The sequence below is a fragment of the Limanda limanda genome, chromosome 1 (genome assembly GCF_963576545.1).
Source record: "Limanda limanda chromosome 1, fLimLim1.1, whole genome shotgun sequence".
NCBI lineage: Eukaryota > Metazoa > Chordata > Actinopteri > Pleuronectiformes > Pleuronectidae > Limanda > Limanda limanda.
The window spans coordinates 18,572,273-18,593,267 of record NC_083636.1 but is presented as its reverse complement, the minus strand read 5'-3'; the positions used below and the strand labels follow the sequence as shown (position 1 = coordinate 18,593,267).

The 20,995-nt window shown below is 44.9% G+C and overlaps 1 protein-coding gene across 1 annotated transcript in view; it reads left to right on the top strand.

Moving 5' to 3' along the window:
• magi2a (membrane associated guanylate kinase, WW and PDZ domain containing 2a) overlaps positions 1-20,995 on the top strand; it is a 187,019-nt gene that overhangs the window by 95,145 nt on the left and 70,879 nt on the right. The window contains exon 3 of the mRNA XM_061076314.1: positions 17,048-17,167. Within this exon, the coding sequence (XP_060932297.1) occupies positions 17,048-17,167 (120 nt within the window). The remainder of the gene's footprint in view (positions 1-17,047; positions 17,168-20,995) is intronic.

Below are 20,995 nucleotides of genomic sequence, written 5' to 3'. Positions count from 1 at the left end.
TATAATTCAAATAAACTTTAGATACCAAAATCTTTTCTGCAATAGCCAGTCAATGTGTTAACTTTACATGTTCTCAATCATTTACTCCGTAAATAGTGGTTTTCATTGTTTTTTGCGAGTATAAACAGTTTTTTTAAACGTGGGTTCATAAACATTTACACTCTTATTGTTTTGTTACAACAAAACTACAATTAGTTTTGTTGTAACAAAACAATAAGAGTGTAAATGTTTATGAGCGCTAATGCGCCGATGCTGGACAGTTTATCACGCATCGTAAGGAGAATTCTGGTTGTGTTCATTCCCATCGCAGACACAAGCCAGATGCTACTGGGTGTTCATGGGTTTTTGGACCAGTGGGAAAGGGGCTTTACTGCATAAAGTCCACCGTTACCACACCAGAATTCAGTTTCATGTGGGATTTGGAGGAAACGATGCATTTATACTGTTTGTTATTGTATCTCATTGACATCAGCTTCACCATTTACTGTGCTGCAGCCACATCAGAGCCATATTAACTTCCTGCCAAAACAAACCCAACATTTTCTACTGCCGCTTCATATTAAGAGCGCAGGGAGTGTTTTAGTTTTTGTCTCCAAAGCACTAAAATATACGAGTTGCTGAGGTTTTCCATCGACTCATTGATCATCTAGTGCTTGAAAAACAAGAGAATGTTCAGTATGTTTTGGAAATCGATCAGTTTGAAATCTAGAGACGATGCCAGATAATTAAAAAAAACTCAGACAAAGAGGAACATGATTTGGGTTCCATTGTGTTTTTGCTGATAAATTATTAACACTGACATTTTCATTCATTTATGAGGCTGCAGACTTTTTTTAAATATTACAAATACTTCAGAAAAAAACCTAAGAGCTCGACAACACTGCGCCTGAGAAGAAGCTTTGAGCTACAGTTCCATTATAGAGTAGCTGGTGTTGTAGCTCACCTCCGAGCGTTCAGTTTAACTCGTCTCCCTGAGCCTGTCAGTCTGTGTTTCCTCTGGGGACGAGTGCTCAGCTATTTTTCCCACCCATCCATCAGGGTTTTTTCTTTTTTTCTAAGGTCATTCCCATCCGTCAGTCAAACGTACAACCACCCATCATGCCTCGTGTCAGACTCCTCCTCGGTTTACACTCTGTGGATAATCAGTGCAGGTGGGCAGGATGTGGTATTTTCACGCCCCCCCCGGCCCAAAACCTCTTCATCACTACTGGCTTCTCAATGAGGAAGACTGGTGTGATGTAACAAAACGGGTGTGACAGAACTCTGATTTATTCTCACTCCACTGTCATTCGACCACTGTGGATGACGACAGGAAAATTATACTTTTTTGCAGCCAAATTCTCAAAGATCAAAAAACTTTTTATGTCGTTTCTATTTTCTTGGCTCTTCTTTTCCTCCTCCTTTTTCATTTTTGAAATGCCACAAACAGCGTCTCTTCCCATTTGCATCATGGACTCCTCTCCCTGTTTTGACATCAGGTCGAAGCCTAACTTCCTCCATCCCCTCTCTGATGGGTTAATAGATGATAAAAAAAGCGCCTGACCGACCCTTCTTTATGTCATAATCACGTCTCTGTGTCCTCCCTCCCTTTCATAAAGACACTTTCCCACGACTGACACTTGTCCCCCTTTTTTCTCTCAGTTTCATCATTTCTTCCATGAGAACTTGACTTAATTTCATTCATCCATCTTTCCAGTTCCCGCTCCCCCCCTCGGCTTTCGAGTATCATCCCTCTCTAATCCCTCAAGTCGCTCCGTAACCCCTTTCATTTCCACCCATCCGGGACAATAAGGTCTGCGCAGGTACACTCATTAACACACGAGGATGCCTTCCACATCTCCAGGGGGGGGGAAAAAACATACCAGCTTTCTCCTTTTCCTGCATATTAAATGTGTTTCTCACGTCTCTTCAGGCAGTTTGAGTCGATGGATGCAGGCTCTGAGGGTCCGTGATAAGGGGCTTCCATCAGCTCCTCTCAGGGGCGGGTTAGATAGGTGAACAGTAAGCTGCGTTCTGCGTGGTTATCTACCAGCACACACGCACATACACACACACACACACACACACACACACACACACACACACAGAAGCCTAGTTTTCATACATAAGTTCACACAAATGCGCTCGAATGCACACACATACTTCATATTCCCCCTGACATAATATTTAATGAGAGTTAGTTTGATACAGAAATCCAGACATTTTATTGTACAATTCTATTTCTCCACAAGATTTTGTGCACTTTTTGTGTTAATCAGAAATTGACAAAATTTCTATTTTTTCCCCCGTCACTTCACTCTCAATAATTCTAAATCTTGGTTTTCTTGAAGTTTTTGTACATTTTTGGAAAATCCAATCTTGAAAATGGGCAAAAATCTAAATTTTTCCATAATTGAATCTATGACACATGACTGCAGACCAATTACCTCTCTCACACACACACGCTTTGAAGTGTAACCTTCATAAACTGGACAGCCCTTGTATTTTTCCCACTTACCTGCCACTCATACGTGTTTGTCACCTGTTCCGCAGCCCACTCTCTCCATTCACTCGTCATTAGCCCCGAGACGAGGAGGCAGATTAATGCGGGGGGGTTTCCAGCAGGGAACAAAGGTTATAACACACAAGTGAGGAATGAATCACTTTGAGCACCTTTGTTTCACGACTCTCCGCCGTCGTCAGCGTAATGATGTTTTGCGTCACTCAGAAGTTGTCCTTTCGTTCTTAATCAAAATGGATTTTATTTCTGGCTAAACCGCCACCCACCCTAACCCCCCCACCCCCGCCGCTGAACGGCCGTGGCATATGAAAGCTCTGCATATGTTTGAATGTGATTAAGTGTATTTAATTAAGCCGCAGCCAGATGGTCCTGTTGGTGGCTTTATGCTTCCGTTTGGTTTATTGTAAAGATTATATCCTTATAATGCATTCCAGTGTTGTGGCATAGGGGTGAATGTAAAACGCTTTGTGTCATTGAGGAAAGTGCATCATGGGAAACAACTTCTCCTTTCAGCTCTTTTCCTGTTTCTCATCTGCTCTCCTGCTGTTCCTGGTTTCCTTTGCTTCCCGTCTGTTCCCTGAGGTGACGGTTGATACACAGGTGACTGAGGATCCAGACTCGAACCGGCGGTGTGTTTTCAACGAGCCGCCACACACGACTCACTCTCCCTCGGTTGTTTCTGCTGCAGCAGCTGCTGCTTTGAAGTGTTTCTGATGTGTGTGACATGGCTGGTGATTATCAGTCCTCCTCTGAGTTACTTCACAGGAGTGTTTGACCTTCACTGTGCAGAATGATGTATGTGCAGAGTTTGACACTAGAGGGCTTTCACGTTAATTACCATCACCTTAAATTAGAGCCTGACACAGATGGATGTTTAAGGGCCTGATACCAATATTAGGGGGTAAAAAACTTCTGAAACCGTCTGGCTGATTTATATATATTTTTCAGATATTTTTGGGCTGTCCAAGCCTTTTTTTTTTATTGGAGATATTTCAAACATTAAAGTGGTCGAGATTGTGGTGAAGGGCTGGAACCAAATCTGCGGCTGTTGCAGGAGATCGACCCTCCGTGCATGAGACTCTTATTCACACAGGTGAGCTGTTGGGGCGCCCCTGCTGGCCGTGTTTTGTAACAACAAGATGATCTGTCATCATGAGGAATGCGGCAAAGACTCAATTTTCAGGTGTTAACAAATAGTTATTTTTTCACTGCAGAGTTATGAAGTGTCAGAACTCTACTCTATGTTCATGGTCTCTCTGTCTCTCTCTCTCCCCCTCTCCATCCCTCAGGGGGGGTGTGTCTCTTTGTATTTATTGTCATTAAGCTGCTTACTGTTCTGCCGTCATCCATTCATCCCCGTGACTGTGCCACTGCCTTCTGATGGAGCGCTTATACATATATTATTCATTTGATTGACTCCCTCTAATCGCCTCACCAGTGGCAGAAATTAATCATTCCAGAAATCCCATCATTTGCATTCAGTATTTTTTCTTTTTCTAGTGGCGTCATTTAGGGATTTGAGTTTTCTCTTCCTCCTCCATGTGGAGTGATGCAGTTTCAAGGTTCGGACAAAACGGAGAAAAACCCGAGAGCAGAGGAGGGCGACTTTGCTTGCAGCCAAAAAATCAATGAGGCTGGATATTCAACACTACTGTATGGTTTTTATAGTGGCCCATAAAAACCCCCTTGGAAAAGTATATATGGCACGAGATGATTTCTCTGTGGGTCAAATTGGATTAAGTCTAGTGTAAAACGAGGAGTGTGGCCTTTTCTCCCCTTCTTTCTCACATTCTCTCTCTGTCTCTCTCGCTCTCTCCCCCCCTCCCCCCTTCTCTCTCCACCATTGAACCCTATAGGAAGAGAAACCTAATTACATGGCTGAAAGTGGCCATAGTGAGCACTATTAAAAGGATCCAATTAAAGTTTATGTGACGCTGGCAGCAGCATTCTGGCGAGGGATTATTTGTGGAGGTGGAATTTGATCCGTCGCACGGAAAGAGGCGTCCATTGGTCAAGCCACCGCAGGCGGATGGCAGGTGGGCGGAGCGATCGGAGCAATCAGAGTAATTTGATCCCGAATCAACGGACACTTAAATCTAAGAGAGAGTCAAAGAAAGAGACGTTGAGAGAGAAACGGAAAGAGAGGAAGAGCTTGAAATCTATTTAAGGGACACTGTACTCTTGCTTAGCGCTGGGATCTCACAGCAAGATGGTTTACGGCTCAAATCCCAGTTTGGCTGGAGTCTATTTGTGTGGAGTTTGCATTGGTGTATTTGCAGGTTTCTAAGTATGGACGGGGATTAAAACCGATACGGAGCCGACACGCTTGTGTGGACAGAAATAGTTTCAGTCAAACTCCACTTCCAAGCGTAAACATATTGTTGATGGAGCCTAACTTGACTGAATATGTGAAAGTGAGTGTAAACGGTTGTTTGTCTCTAAACGTTGGTCCTGAGATGCTTTTGCCACCTGTCCTAAGGGATGGATGAACTGTTGCTGCAGAAGAAGTCATGTTCTATTTGTTTCCAACAGGATTTACAGAACAGATGAGACTGAAATCCGGAGCACAGATTGCAGTCAAATTGAAAACTGTAGTTTTTGGTGGAAATCCAGAACAATTTCAGCTTCAGAAGCAGCTCAAACATCCGAGCCAGAGACAGTGAGAAGTATACATTTGATTCCAAATTGAGGAGGAGAAGCTTTTACCTTTATGCTGCTTCCATCTCATGTCAGTTCACAACTTGTAAATATCTTTCACATCAAAATTCAAGTCCTCATTAGGACTAGAAAACTCAGATTTTACAGGCAGCGGAGATTTTTTCCCACTCAGAGCAAAATAAAACACAAGAGCCAGAAAACAATGACGTGTCACATCAGCCAAACTCGGTCGTTTCAGATCATTAAATCAGATTTTAATGAACAGTCTGCTGTTGTACAAACACATGAGTCCTTCAGCGAGTCGATCACAGGCTGAATTTGTTTGAGGATATAAAAAACTACTCCCCCATATGTAATGGACGTATTTAAATTCAGAGAAACACAGAGAACTCTGTATCAGAGTAATTCTTGTCGACACGTCTTTTATAACCCTCGTCTTTGTTTGCTGAACTCACCACCACCTTAAACCTCCACCTGCCGTCTGAACACTACCTTCATTATTATTTATGGGAACATTTCATGTAAACCATTATTTACTCCAAGTTTAGCTTGTTACTCTGGAACCTTCCAGGAACACGTTTTCCTTTTCTCTCTCTGCCTTGAGCAACTAAAAGAAAGAATTCATGAATAATTTGAGGTCATTTAAAAAAAAAAAAAAAAGCCACCTTTTATTATTCATTGCTTTGCATCAGCTCGGATACTTCAAAATAAAATCCTTCAGACGACGATTGAGTGGGTTTTAGTTAAAGCATGAAAACTCCTGATTGACTCGAATGAAACGATGACAATGATATCAAAACAGCAGCAGACGTTTTCTTTTTTCAGCTGCAACGTATCAACACAAACACTTTCAGGGAAGAAGCGAGGGACTGAGATCATAATCGTTTATTTTATTACAATGACAGATGAGCTTCTCGCAGCAGAATGAAACTGTGACAGCAGCACCGACGTTAAATATGATGCTAAAATGATTCACTCTGAAAACACATGATCCAAGACGAGACATGTGGTGAACATAGACTCTGTGTAAAGATGAGTGACAGGAATACATCTGAACACCCCCTGGTGGCTGGCTGCAGTATAGGTCACACATTGCACCTCCTCCATGTTAGTGGATGGGACGTGGCTTAATTTCTGAATATCGGGATGAAAACTATGAGTACTGCATTATTATCACATTAATACTACAGTATACCATCACCAACCAGTAGTCATTATTACATTTTTACTATTAAGCAAACGTATATGTTGATTTTTGACATATCTGTAATGAGCTGGACTCGCTACAGCTCAGATTTTAGTTTTAATGCAGGATGTTTCAGCTTCATTTCTGGATAGTGGGAGGAAGTTGAGAGCGTCGTCCATCTTTATATACAGCCGAGCGACTATAGCATATAAGCTTGTAAATAAAGGAAAACAGAGCACAAACAGCCTGTGGCTCAAAGTGGGAAAGTGTGTATATGTATAATGGGGTCACCATAGAAAACGCAGTAGAGGAAAAGACCTGCTGAGCACTTTCACACACATCTCTCACACACTGAGCGCTGGAGGTCCAATAACAGGGAAGGGGCAGAGGTGACGGGAGTATGAGATAGCTTAGCTCGTGGTATTAAAGGGCTAAGAGGTCTCGCTATGAGATGATTATCACCGTGCAGAGTGTGATGATTATTCCAGCCTCTCTGACCCACCGGGCTGTCGGTTCAAATCCCCTCGCTCGGTGGTGAGAGGTTTCTAGAAACACGGAAAATTGCATCTCCTGACGTCTGTGGCCGATGACCTGGGGAGGGGTGGCGAGGTGGCGGGAGAGCAGGGCTGAAACAGAGGGGTTGATGGGATACGTGTGGGGTTGTTGTTCTGGCGGGGCGGGGCGGTCTGAGCCCTCGGGCTGAGCGGTCGTGAAGGGGCGTTACAACTGAATGAGCGCCGGGCGTCCTGACAAACAGATTGTGTCACTGGCCGGTAATGTGCTGGAGCCAGTGTGGCCCTGGCTGGGGGGGGGGGGGAGATTAGGCTGACACAGCATCACGTTCACATCCCTGATCACTACACACACACGCACACACATCCTGGAAAACACCCACCAGGGACACACATTCAAACGGATGACATCAGCTTTCCCTTAATCTCTCCATGTCTCTGCCCTCTCGTTCTCTTTCCTCTTCTTCCTCGGCTCTCGTCCCACCTGCCCGCGTCGAGTCTGCGTGTCCGTGAGAAGTTTCTCTGTGGATTCAGGAGGAAAAGTGGAGGAGCTGCGGAGAAAATGAAACGGCCATCGTGCGTTTTCTATGAAATTTCCTCTCTAGATTAAAGTTGCTCGGCGTAAACGCTCGCTCTGCTGCTGCCTGTCAGGAGTCTCCTCCTTTTTCTTTTTTCTTTTGGTTGCTTCATCTCAACCTTCTCCCGCTGCTACTTTTTCTTCTTCTTCTTCTTCTGCAAACATAACGGCTTTGATTCCAGTGGAAGTCGAGATGCAGAGCAAAGCCAAAGGCGATCTCTTTCAGCAGAAATAGAGGGGAGGCTTGAGATGTGATGAAAGGAGCCATTCACATCTTCCCACGGGAGAGAGGAGCTCGCTCTGATTCTCAATGATAACAGATATCATGATGACATCCCAGTGTAGGGGTAGGTCGTTTTTTTTTACACGTATGTTTATCTTGGCTGTGTGTTTTGGATCGGCCTAGAAATACTTGATTTGAGTAACATCCCGAACTGGACGCTGCCAAACTTCTAGGATTCATAACCACGTCTGGTTCCCGAGTGTGTTTGATCCTGCTCTTAATCAATACGGAGGGCTCTTTGCTGATCTGTCACTGTCATTTTATCAGCGCTTTAAGTGGTTTCCTGCCGTGCACAGGCTTCAGAGGAGCACGTGCACCGAGCCGTGGGGCTTGATATTCACTCAGCATCAGCAGATGAAGATGAAGGTGTCATTACTGACCAATAACAGGAGGATGAGATGTTTTCTATCCTCCTGCCTCCTGATTATTTTCATTACACTCAGAATAATGTGCTGATATTTGCTCAGTTGAAAAATGATGAAAATATCCGTCACAGTTTCATTAAGCTGCAGATGAACTAATTTCTTTGTGATGTGGGATTTACTGTTACACGACATTTTAAAGCAGCAAATCCCCGAAAGCCCAGAAGCTTGAATTCGTCAATATTGTGTTTTTCTGCTTAATGTATCGATTTCAATAATCAACGCTGATTCGTTTCCCTCTTGTTCGTGCTAACTCTTCACAAGTTCACAGAGAATGTGACTGGATTCATATCACATTCATACAATTTTAAACACGATACATCAATTCTTTCACTATAAGCATTCACTTTAATTTCCTCTGCTTTTGAGATATTATTTAGACCGTCTGTATTTATTGTTTGTGTTTCATTTAGCTAATTGAATGTTTGTGACACTATGGAAGCAAACTGCAATTTACTTTATGGATTTAATTAATTTCTGCTTTGCAAACGCTCAGCAAGTGTTGGCTATACTACGAGTTGACAAGCAGCATGAAACGGTTGCAAAGGAAAATATGCAAAGATGTTTTGCAGTGAACAAAACTCCAGAGACACCATTCTCGCAGGGAACACGAGTAAAAATGATTTCTTAAATCTAAGCAGTGGTTCTCTTGTAATCTCCACTTTATCTTTGCTTGTTTGTCTCTTTAACATCCATTAAATTTAATTATTTAAAGGGCACTGTGGATGTGGTGGTGGAGATTGTAGCTTTAAAATGCCGATAGATCCCCACCAGAGTACACTACACTTAAAACCCTTTCACACTGGTCGTAAAAAGCCCTCTGATAATATCTGGGTTTTGTCTTCGGTGTGGAAGAGGACGATTGACTCCCAGGTCGATTGACTCTGTGGTAGTTGTGGGTGGTTTCTTTTTTATATCGGCCACAGCTCCAATTAGCAGTGATGTAAACGTGACATTTGGTTCAACCCAATACCAGACGTCTTCCACCAGAGCGGACTTTAGCTATAAGCAAGTTCAGCAGCTGCACGAGGCTTCTCTGGCCACTAGAGGGCTTCCAAGAGCACAAGAAAGCTTGAAATGTTTGTCAGCGTTTGATCGTGATGAAAGCGATTCGTGAAGCTCGCTGACACGTCGCCTTTTTCCGACTAGATTTCTAACAGGCTAAATATCTAGATGAGTGGGTGACAAATATCGCCAATCAGAGTGCAGGACGGAGGGAAGGTTTGGAAACCAGACATAGCGTTCGGGGGTTTCTCCTAATGAAAGACGGTGGTCTGTGTGATCCTCTGTCGCCAATTCATCGTCGAGTATCTGCAAGACTCCTGATAACGAGACAACAAGTCGTGCAGATCGAACTCGTCCGAACAGAAAGGCAAACTCTTCCTATGTGAAGGAATTCAATTGCTTTCTTTAAGCTGGTTTACACAGATTTTAAAAAACCTGCACATACTCCAATTGTGGTGTAAAAGGATATTAGTATTCGATCTGCAGCCTGTGTGCTTCTACCCATGTGTTTTTTTGATCAGACCAGGAGATTAAATCCTTCAAAAATACCGGCCTCCATGATAGTTATCCCCATGCATCCACTCCTTTTTCCCACCTCTCTATCTCTTTATCAGCACCCTCCGCTCGTTCTCCCCTCCTCTCGTCTCCCGTTTAAGGGGGAGGATGCAGTCATCAATATCTCTGGCTGTGTTACAGGCGTTTCACCCAGCACCTCCTGGAGGGCAGAGCTATTAATGGAATTCAGGAGAGGACGGCTGAGGAGCAACAGGCAGGGAGCGTGTGGTTCAGTGCCTGGCTTTCTCCAATCCATGCCCCATTACTGGCTGTCAATAATCACGAGTCGCCTGAACTCAGATGAACCTGAAATCTCATCAATTCCAAAGTAGGCACAAAGAAAATACGGATCTTTGGTCAAAAACTAACACTGAGGTTTTGTATCTGTTCTTTGCTGCCGAAGCAAATCATTCCCAGTCAATATGATTAAATTGCAAAGCGCTGAAATTAACGTTTCATCGTAAGTGCAGTGAAAACAGCAGGCTCCTCTCTCCCCTCCTCCTCTCCTGCTCAATAGACTTTATTACCGTTTAAATGATATGTAATCAACGCTGATTAAGACGCTGCTCCTGATCATCACTGAAAACTGTGAATAAGCGCATCCCCACACTCGCTGCCTGTCTGTGGAGGCAAAGTGCAGCGAAAGCAGCTTTGGGTGACGAGCTGCAGCCGCTCGTTGTCCTCCCATCAGTCCGTTTGCCCACAGGCGGCAGGCCGGCGCTGAATGGAAAACTAATCCATCCCGCTAATGCAGGGGCATTACGGCTGCCCGTCACTTCCTAATTGGCTAATGGCGAGATTAGGGTGGTTACAATAGGCCGTGCTGACACTGTCTTGGCCAGTCATAACAGAGGGTTTAGGGTGAAAAGACAGGACCTGTGGGACACGTCTGACCTGGACCTTTGTTCACAACACTGGGCCATTATAACAGGGACGCTGGAGGCTACAGTTGTTTCCAACCTTAGACCCGTGTTCACCCTTATTAGTATTAATATATATTCTTTTAAACACAGTGCATGACCAGGTCTGATGCTCTGAGACCCTGTTGGTATTAACATCTGTCCTGAGAGACCTGCAGTTCTGCTATGATTTTACTTATTTAAGAAAAGTATCAATCATTACACAGGGGTCAGTGTTTATTGTGGCTACAAACAAATCAGTACATGAGACCGTAGAGGGTAAGTGGTCGACAGCTGAGTAGGCGGTCCTTCATATCTGGACCACTTCCAGTTGTGGTTTGTGTAAGTAGATCGTCTTGGGCAGATGTTAATACCACGTCTGAACGGGGTATCAAACATATGTTTAAGGCAAATTTTGTCTTCGTCCCTTTCCTCAAAAGACAAACAGAAATCCACCCAGACTCGTTTTGTTATTTCCAAACCCCACGGCACAGCAGAGCTTGTGCAGGAGGGACCGCGACTCAATAGCCAGATGAAATTGCTGTTACTCTGCGAGTGTGACATTTGTCTGGAGTCCCACATGAAAGAAAACGAGGGAAGATGAAAAGAGAAGAGGCTCCAGCCCAGATGATGCAGGAGACAAATGAACAGACTGTGTCCTGCAGTGTGTCACCTCACTGTGGATGATACCTGAGAATACATACTCTCCTCATAAGAGAAAAAAACAAAAAGACATGCACTCAATTAATGGATAACAAGGCCTGTATCTTAGTGTGTGTGTGTGTGTGTGTGTGTGTTTGTGTGTGTGTTTGTGTGTTAAACAAGAGGCAGGAAGATGGACACATTCGTTCAGTGATGCCAACAAGCTGCCTAATGTTTATGTCCACCCAAAGCTACAGCAATAACAGTAAAATATATGGGATGCTCTGGCTGTTTAATTAATTTAAGTGTACACACCAGATGTAAGTACAGGAAGAGGAACACTCACCTGTTGCCAACATGTTGTTTACAAGTCAAGATTCCTCTGTGTCATTGGACTTGTCAAGATTCCCTCTCATTTCTAACAAGCTCATTAATTCACCCGTCAGTCAAACGTATGGAAACTTATCTTGTGTTATCTTTTAGAACTTGATTTAAATCGAACGTGTTTGGACCGAATTCAGCTGCTCTGAGCTCCTCGAAAGCGACAGTGTTGTGTCTCACCAAACCTCAGGAGAGGTCACAATGACCTGAGGGACGCAAGGCACTTCCTGTCCCATTTCTTACCCCAGCTATCTGGTCTACGCACACCATCCTGTCCTTGATGTTTTTTAAATGAAAGGAAATTACTCATATTCAACATCGAACAAATAGTGAAAGTGGTTTTGTTTTCTGATACTTTTTCTTCTCTTCCACGCTGTGAGGTAACTGTGTGTTAGCTGATTAGCTCGGATGCTCATGCTATAATCGTTTCCTCCGGCTCTGCACACACGCTCCGGCTCTGTCATGAATGCACAGTGGAATCTCTCTCTCCGCCTGCAGTTATCTCAGGTTCCATTAACACTCGTAGTATTCACTGTGCATCGTGCAAATTTGAAGCCAAACACAGAGGTCACGCGTTAATACAGAGTCTTCTATTAGCATTCGTAGCTTCGAGCGACCGTATGTTAATGTGATCCGCGGGAGCACCGTACGTACTCCCGAGTATGAAACCACTGCAGGTGTTAGCTGGGACCGGGGCGGATGCAAGTGGTGCTCGGCTGCACAAGTGAGAGTTGTACTCGTGGCCTGTGGTTGTGAAGTTGCATCGCGGGATTTGCGGCTCGAGGACGTACTGGAGAGCAGGCTGCACGCCACGAGAGCCTGGGCCCACGCTGCAGCTCGGGCTCTCTCATCCATTACAGTGCCTGTTCTAAACGTACCTGTTTGTAATGGGCTCTTCTCCCGGCCTGTGGTGATGCTTCTGGAGCTGGAGATCAGAAGTGTTCCTTGTCATCATCTTCAAACAGTTCTACAACCTGCTGTCACTTTGTATTGTGTGTGCAGAGCTGTGGAGCGGAGAAAAGGTATCACATCCAATATTGTGCTCATCCTACGAGGTTTATCTACAAAAACTATTCGACAGTTAAGTTTGAATGATTTACTGACCGGCTGTTATTTACATAATAAATTACACAGATAGACAGAGGTTTGTGGAACTAGTGGATAGAAGATGTGATGCCTAGTTGTCATGCATCCTGTGCTCACTTCCAACTTTCCCTCTTTTCCATTTCCCGTCTCGTTCCTCATCTCACATCCCAGACACCAAACCTCTGATTCCCACAAAGCTCCTAGTAGGTGACAAATGTCCTGTTACTACATCTGTTCACTATTCGCTGCCACGATCTGTTTGTTTGCCTCCGTCGTCTTCGGAGACTCTGAGCAGCTGCAGTAAAGTGTAAAGGTGGATTTATTCTTCTGTTCGACGGTGCACGACGGTTCTGCCGCAGACGCCTCGAGTGCAGGAACTGATTCATTGTCCGGTGTCTGATTTCATCTGTTTATAGCACCACAGCTCCGTGTTTATTGCACCTCGTTCGGACAGATTTTCATCCGTTTTGAAACAAGCCGGGGACGATCACTGCCATTTATCTGGAGAAGGGCGAGTTTGATGCAACGACTGAAAGAGGAGGCTGCGCCGCTGAAGGCCAAGGTGGCGTCCGCTGGTGTGGGGGGGATCTGTAGAGTCAGTTTGTCACACGTTTTATTTGCTCTGATTGGTTATTCAACCGCATCTTTTGTCAGGACTTTTGATTTACCTTAGTGATGATGGACTTTTACTTTATTGTTTTCACTGTTTTTGGGGGGTCGGATTTATATCTTTAATGGCACCCAACCCTCTCCACCTCCCAGAGGCTTCTGTGTCATGATTGTCTGCTCAGGACGGCTTTGCCTGCTAGCGTCCTCCAGTTTTGTAGCAAAACAGCCTAACATTACTTCCTCACTCTACTGACAGGTCAACATGACAGTGAGCGCCCCCTGCAGGACAGTCTACTGGGCCTCTAGACTGCATATTCAGAAGTTTGATTATGAACTTTCCCCCTACGTTTCAGTTAATGCTCGAATGTCGAATAAAATGTGACTTCCTTTGTCTCCAGCGTGCAACGGCATCATGTCTTCACCATAACTTCCTTGCATACAAATCCAGCTTTTTAATGAATATTATCGAGTTCATCTTGTGCGATCCGTCTCTCTCTCTCTCTCTTTTTGTCTCACGACTAAAGCAGGGGCTTAGACACGACGTCTGTTCACAAAGAACAACAGTGGCTATTTTTAGTGAGGAGCTTCCCACACTCCTGACTGGGCCCAAATCCAGAAACACACCTGAGGGGATTTGAGAATCCCGGCTCCAGTAAGACTGGCACAATGATGGCTGCAGTATTTAACCTTAATGAGTGTCCCAACCCTCAGTGATCAAGGAATTGTAAATATAGATGATTATACCCCCACTTGAAACCTCCTAACATCATTAGACTGGTGCCTCGGAAAGGTTGCTACACTTTGAAAATCTCTACAGGATCGTGACCCACATACAGAGGATGGAAAATGGAGAATCGGCATTGTGGTTGCTTTCGATATTGTCACCCGAGAGAAGTCCCCACCAGAAGATGATGCTAAATATAGTCCTGCAACATCAAAAGTCCTCTTTGAAATGTGTGTGTGTGTGCTGCTCTGTCAGTAGCTCTGCATGTGAGGGAGGCTAATCTGATGGGTACATAAGCCCCTGTGCAGACACACACAATCAAGAAGCTCTCCAGTGGAGGTGCGACGCAAACACACACACACACTGACACATCCACTCGTGCAGTTTTATTTTTTTGTATTCCTCCCAATGTTCCATGCTGCTCATTTGCTCTTATAAACTGGTACAAATGAGTCTGACAGCAGGTTGCTAGTTTGGGTGCTGCAGCTCTGAAGGTCGCCAACAGTAAATCTGCGTTCTGAGGTTTGTGCGAACATAGCTCCACTTCGTTCCATACGATGGCGATTGTTGGACAACTTGATTTCCACAGCAAGACAATTTGTTTCCTGTTTAAATGTTCTGTAAACAACAACCAAAAAGAGCACAAGTGCCGATCATCGGGCCTTTTGTGGGTTTAGCTTCTCCACTCAAGGACCAATTAATCGGCGCATTAACGAGACAACATTGGATGAGCTTGGCAAGCGGCTTAATGCCCTCATTTGGATTCATTTTCTATTCATTACATTGTCTGATGGCGTCTGCAGGAAGTTGAAACCATAAACTTGGAAGAGGTTTGGGATTTTTTTGCCGTTCACCCGAAAACACTTAACTCCAGTTACATTTATATATATATATAGGATTTTAAAAACATTATTACTCGTTATATCTTATTGATAGCTAGAGTAGAATAAGATAAGGGAAAGGAAGGATGGAGAATCACAGTCGAATGGAAACTAAGAGCATTGCAGTTCATAGTCAGGAGCTTGAGCCTTAAATCAACAGGACATTTTTTTTAAAACAAGAACTGCAGTACTTTCGAAACCCAAACTTTAGAGTGAGTTCTGATTCAAGACGATTTGCTGTTTATCCCCAAAAAAGTCCATAACAAGTGTTTTCTGCAGCGAAGAAAAACTTTTCAAATGAACATGAACTCCTTCTGGCCCAGTGATGTGATTTCAACTTTATATAGACGTCGAACTACGGGGATGATTGAAATAAAAACACCTCAGATAAAACATTTGCTGGGACGGTGAGAGCAGCGCTGTCTAACCGATGCCGAATTCAGTTCATCCTTCTGCAGCCCCAATAGAAGACTGATATATATAAGAAAAGTTTAGAGTAGAGTTTGGGGTCTACGAGGATTTAACTAGTTTATTTGACATATTCTTCTTCCACGTCTACCACCTGCACATCTGGACGATCCCAGAGTTGAGCCTGTCCTGAATTTGACAGATATCTATGAGTGTGTGTATGTGTGTGTTTTCATGTAGCTTGATTGAATTTAAGGAAACCGTATTTGGGCCTCGCATGCAATAAACCGATCAGAACATCATCTTCTATTCGCTCAAGGAGAAAGATGCACTTGCATCTTGATGAATTGCTATTATAACTAGAAAGCCACTTGCTCATTTATTTGCCCAAGGCCCAATAAGTCCCTTTATGAAACCACTTGTAACTTCACTAAATGTGGATTTTTATTTCGAACACTCATAAACTTCAGTCCCCTTAATGTGCCAGATGTTTTTCATCAAGTTCCATGAATTGTTCTCTGTGAAATCAATGAAAATGTTGTAAATATCACAGTCTTAAAGATCCAGATCTGCTCCAAAATTTTAACAAATACGCATAACACATCCTTCCACCAAGTTTCATGGTAATCCATTGATAGTTTTTTGTGTAATCCTGCAAACAAACAAACAAAAACAAACCGTTGTGTTTGACAGAGGTAAAATCAGATTTTTCAGGTGACTTCTCTGCAGAGGAAGCTGATGTGTGGGTGAAACATGCAGAGCCATGTTTACAACTTAATCCACCCTAAAGGCAATTTGGTTTAAGGCAATTAAGAGAAAACAAGATACAGACGTCCAACATCGTGGACTCTGGGCGTGAAAAAGAAAACTGTTTCTGTCTGAAACAAGCAGAGACACTTAAATTACACTCGGTGCCTCTTTGCAGATTGTGTAATGAAACTTTTACGGGCATTTTTCCAGCTTCATTCAGTGATTGATGTCTTTAAAACAGACCAATCCCACCACGCCGCCTCCCAGGGAGGATCAGCGGCACAGTCGCTCTCCTGCTGACCTTAAAACGCACAGATGGATCCTTTAAACGCTGCGGTGAGGGTCTAACAAGTGGGTTCCACGGGGCTCCTCTATTTACTGTGAACAGCCCCTCGCTCAGACGTGGAAACCTCGGGGGTGCAGTGCCTGCGTGGTGTCACAGCCGGGATCACTTTGAAACAGTCTAATTAGCGGCGAGGAAGTATTTAGGAAGTCATCTGTACCTCAGTGTTACGCTATAAACTCTTATTGTTCTACCAACTGGAGGACAGACGAGGGCGGCGGGCGGAGAACTTGATGTTTAATGCTGCTCTTAAAGTTGAGAATATTTTCATTTCACTCTTGTGCTGCAGTCAGATGTCGGGGAGCCCTCATCGGGCCGTCAGCTCCATGCAAATGGACTTGATTTCTCCTGTTGGCGTCCAAATTGCATCACTTAGCCCCTGAAATGGAAACACCCTCCTCTCTTCTCCCGGGAAAGCTACGCTACTCTGATATTTGCTCTCAGATGTGATAGACGGGAAAGGACAGAAGGAATAATGAGGGCATTTAATGAGTCAAGCAGGATCAACCTTGCGTAGATGTTTTTCCGATCACTTCTGAAACAAGAAGACTTGGTCTCAGACGGCGATGAGGAGGCTTCCACGGCTGCAGCAGCTGCTCTAACTCCTATTCTCTTATCTCCTGCAGGCACAACCAGGCAGCCCAAGGAAGGAGAGGTCCCGGGGGTGGATTATAATTTTGTGACCATTGACCGGTTTATGGAACTGGAGAAAAGCGGAGCCCTGCTAGAGAGCGGAACGTATGAAGGTAAGGATTAAGTGAAGTCACGCTTAACGACGTATGTGTGAGAGATTGTGGTCATTTCCTCTTTTAGCTCCTCTCAGACGTCCACGGAACTTTGGACATTTTCCTAAGATTTTTCCGGCAAATGTCAGTCGGTCGCGCCGGACATTTTCCAGAACTTACAAAGACGCTCACAAACTTTGAAAGACATCATGTCCTGCCTCTTACGTTCTCTACCAAAACGCCACTTCTTGTTTGAATGTTCCGGGGGTTTTCCAGCTGTCGTGAACACGTCGGACTCCGACAATCTCCCGCTGGGTTCTTCGCATGTGAACTCCAATGTCCTCACACAATTTTTCGTTTTTGATATTTCAAAGCGTTTGCTTGTGGAATTTATGCATCAGTGTGGCACTCCAGGCATTTTCCTCTGTGTGTGTGTGTGTGTGACAGTGGTGTGAATCAGTGCTGAGACAGAGCTCATCACACACACACACACACACACACACACACACACACACACACACACACACACACGCATACCATCCATCTTTCAGCTTTGCGCAGACAAGAGCATCATCAGTCATGAAGGACTGAAAGGAATCTGTAAATTCTGAATGAAAAGAAGCCTGCACACACACACACACACACACACACACACACACACACACACACACACACACACACACACTCAGTATCTTCATGTGCGCTCTCTCGGCTCAGTCCTTGAGTCTGAGCTGCAGTGGCTCTTCAGTCGTCTAATCAAAACAAACAGACAGACACTCGCTATCCTCTCTCTCCCGTGGTCAGACAGACCCGCGGCTCGGATTTTAAAGCACTCCAAAAAAAAAAGGAAGCTGCAGCTCTCGGTTCGCCCGGCCACCTCCAGCTCTCAGGAGACCCCCTGCCATTATACAGATAACACACACTGGAGCCACTAACTTCCCTCTCTCCCACCTGACTCCAGGTCTCTGTCGGCCCGCCAGCACCGCAGGAAGGAGGGAACTAAATTGCAGATGGCCGATTTAACATTCGGTTGCCAGGAGCAGTGTTAGATCCTCTCGCCGATGGTAGCCGCTCTCAACAGCCCGAGGGGGGGGACATCTTCTGCGCTGTCGCTCGGCCATCATTGAGTGGTTTATATACTTTGATAATTGAATGGCCAATTAGATGTGGAGGAAAAAGACGAGCCCGCTGTTAGAGGTTTGACATGTTATTACTAGGGATGGGTATCGTTTGGTTTTTATCCGATACCGGTTCCTAACCGATACTTTTAAAACGATACCGGTGCTTAAACGGTGCCTGAACCGATAATTTTTTCAAAAAAGTGCACAAAACGATGCTTGACTAAGAAAGGCTTTTTTTATTGCCAAATATATTAACTGTTTAAAGTAGATTATAATATAAATAAATACAAAACCCTTTTTAACTCAAAACTATGAATAACATACAAACTGTTAACAAAAGTTTACACTATACTTAAATAAATAAAAATAAATACAAAACACACACACTCAGACCCCCCCCCGTGTCTCCGCGGCTGGGGCTGTCGCAGGCAGGCTTCGGCCCGCCTTCGTCCCCCTAACATGCGGTCACTTTTATGAAACATTTCTCGGCGTGGTCTTCGTTCCTCCCGGTCCCGGAGCCCGGTCCCGGAGCCCGGTCCTGGAGCCCGGTCGCGGCGCACCGCCACGGAGGAAATGCGCCCGGCGGGGGCCAGCCAGCGCCGGGGAGAGGTCTCACGAGGAGATCCTTCCCCCCCCCACACCTGCACGGGAGCCCTGACGCACGCGGGGTGCGGGCAGCGCGGGGACAAGAGTCTGTCCACCGGCAGCCGCAGGGCCCGGCGGGAGCCGCCGCTTCCCGTGAAGGAAGGAGCGGAAGTGTGAGGAGGCGGGACGAGCGGAGACCTCAGTTTTCCATTGGCTCAGGCACCGAAATGAGGCACCGAAATCTCCGTTGCGTTTTGGTCCGGGTAGGTACCGGTTGTATTGGAACCGGTTCTCGGTACCCAACCCTAGTTAATACATAGAATAATGTAGGAAGAGCTCAGGTTCACTTCCTGCAACAAGTCTCCTTGATAACGACAATGATGTTCTGACATCCGGCTGATCCTGAGTCTGCGTTTCAATACGTTTTTGCACTACCTTTTAAGAAAAAGTGATTTGTGGCCGTGTTGTTTGAACTCTCAGAGTAAATTAGAAACTCAAGATAGTTGTTCAGCTCACGTGGCACCGAAATCCTTAAGGACAACATCTGTGGCTGCTGCTCGCGGTGCCAGAAACAGTTTGAAGGTTGATTGGATGTTTTTTCCTTGAACATCTTTCTCCTCTCACTCAGAGTGTTATTTTGCAGAAAGATGAGGATCACTCTCACATGAACTCTGGAAGTACTGCCCTCCACTTCACCTCCAATGTCCCGGGAGACTTTCATTTCTTGTCTTTTCTTTGTCACGACGAGTTTTATCCTCACGTGTACGAGACTCCAGACTGGAAATCAGCGCAGCTCTCTGATGCGACAGCGATGCCGCCACTTCAAAAGTGCAGGTTTCTGTGAAGCTGCAGGTTATTTAAGTTCACTCGTGGAGCATAATTTCCTTCTCGGAGGCAAATCTCCGGTTCGTTAAGGCTCCAGGATTTGTGTCTGCGGTCGGGGGGGGGGGGGGGGGGGGGGGCTCTAATCCCGACAGTCCCCGTAATCTTTTTACAGCTACTCTCCTCTATTTTTCATTGCAGCCTTCATGTTTTCCAGATCGTGAACACGATGTTTCAGGAGGTCTTTCCAACGCAGAGGGAGACACCAGCTAATGTTTTTTTTAAATCTTCTTGGCAACTCTTCTTGTTCCCCTGCAGTTAATGCGGCAGTTTCCCTCTAATGCTCAAACCCAGTGGGTTGAAATCATCTCTGAGGACAGTCACACGCGTCATCTTCTAATGTCTGATCGTTCAGTCACGGCCCCTTGAGTGGAGCTTTAACGCTCATCTAATAGCAAACCTTACATGACCCTCCAGACCTCTGTGGCTGTTGTCCTCCTCCTGGAAACCCGTCCTGTGCCGTGGCCAATCTTTGTGTCGACCACAAAGAACCTCAGCTGTCTTTCAGGGCTCGGATTTAAGAAAAGCTCAGAGGCAAGTTGAGTCAGATCTATTTTCTGTTTCTAAAGAAGAACATCTCTCAGACTTCGGGCCGACGTGATTCGACACCTCAGCCCTGCACTGCAAGAATCACAGTCTTGTGTTCGGCTTTGACGACAATGTCTTCTGCAGTTACTTCACTCGCTCTTTTCTTTACAGGCCTTGTCTTTCCTCCTAAAATCAAAGCAGAGTATGTAACGTTTCAAAGGATTGGTTCAGCCCATCACAAACTCCCACTTAATTCCATTACACATTTCACTGGCGACATTACAGACTATAAGACACAAAAGCCCGAAATGAAGCCAAGACGAATGCTGGTACGAAGTTTCACCCTGTTTTTTAGAGCATCACAAAACTAATTAAAACCAAACTTACTAGAACATTGAGTATATGGACGTTAACAATTGTGGTGAGAACTACATAAAAGGACAGAACCCATGACAAAAACCTATTAATGTTCTTGTAGATTTTCTTTTGTTTAGTCCTTAATCCATCAACTTACATGGAGGAGGCAACTTATACTGCAGCCAGCCACCAGGGGGTGCTTGAGATGCTGTAACTTGCCTCTCAGGAGCTGTCTTGTCCTCCACCTTTAAAGGCAGTCTATGGTTTGGCCCATGTCCCATCCACTAACATGGGGGAGGCAGGGTTTGTGACCCATACTGCAGCCAGCCACCAGGGGGCTATTAAGACACTTTGGCTTCACTTTGGAGAGCCGAGA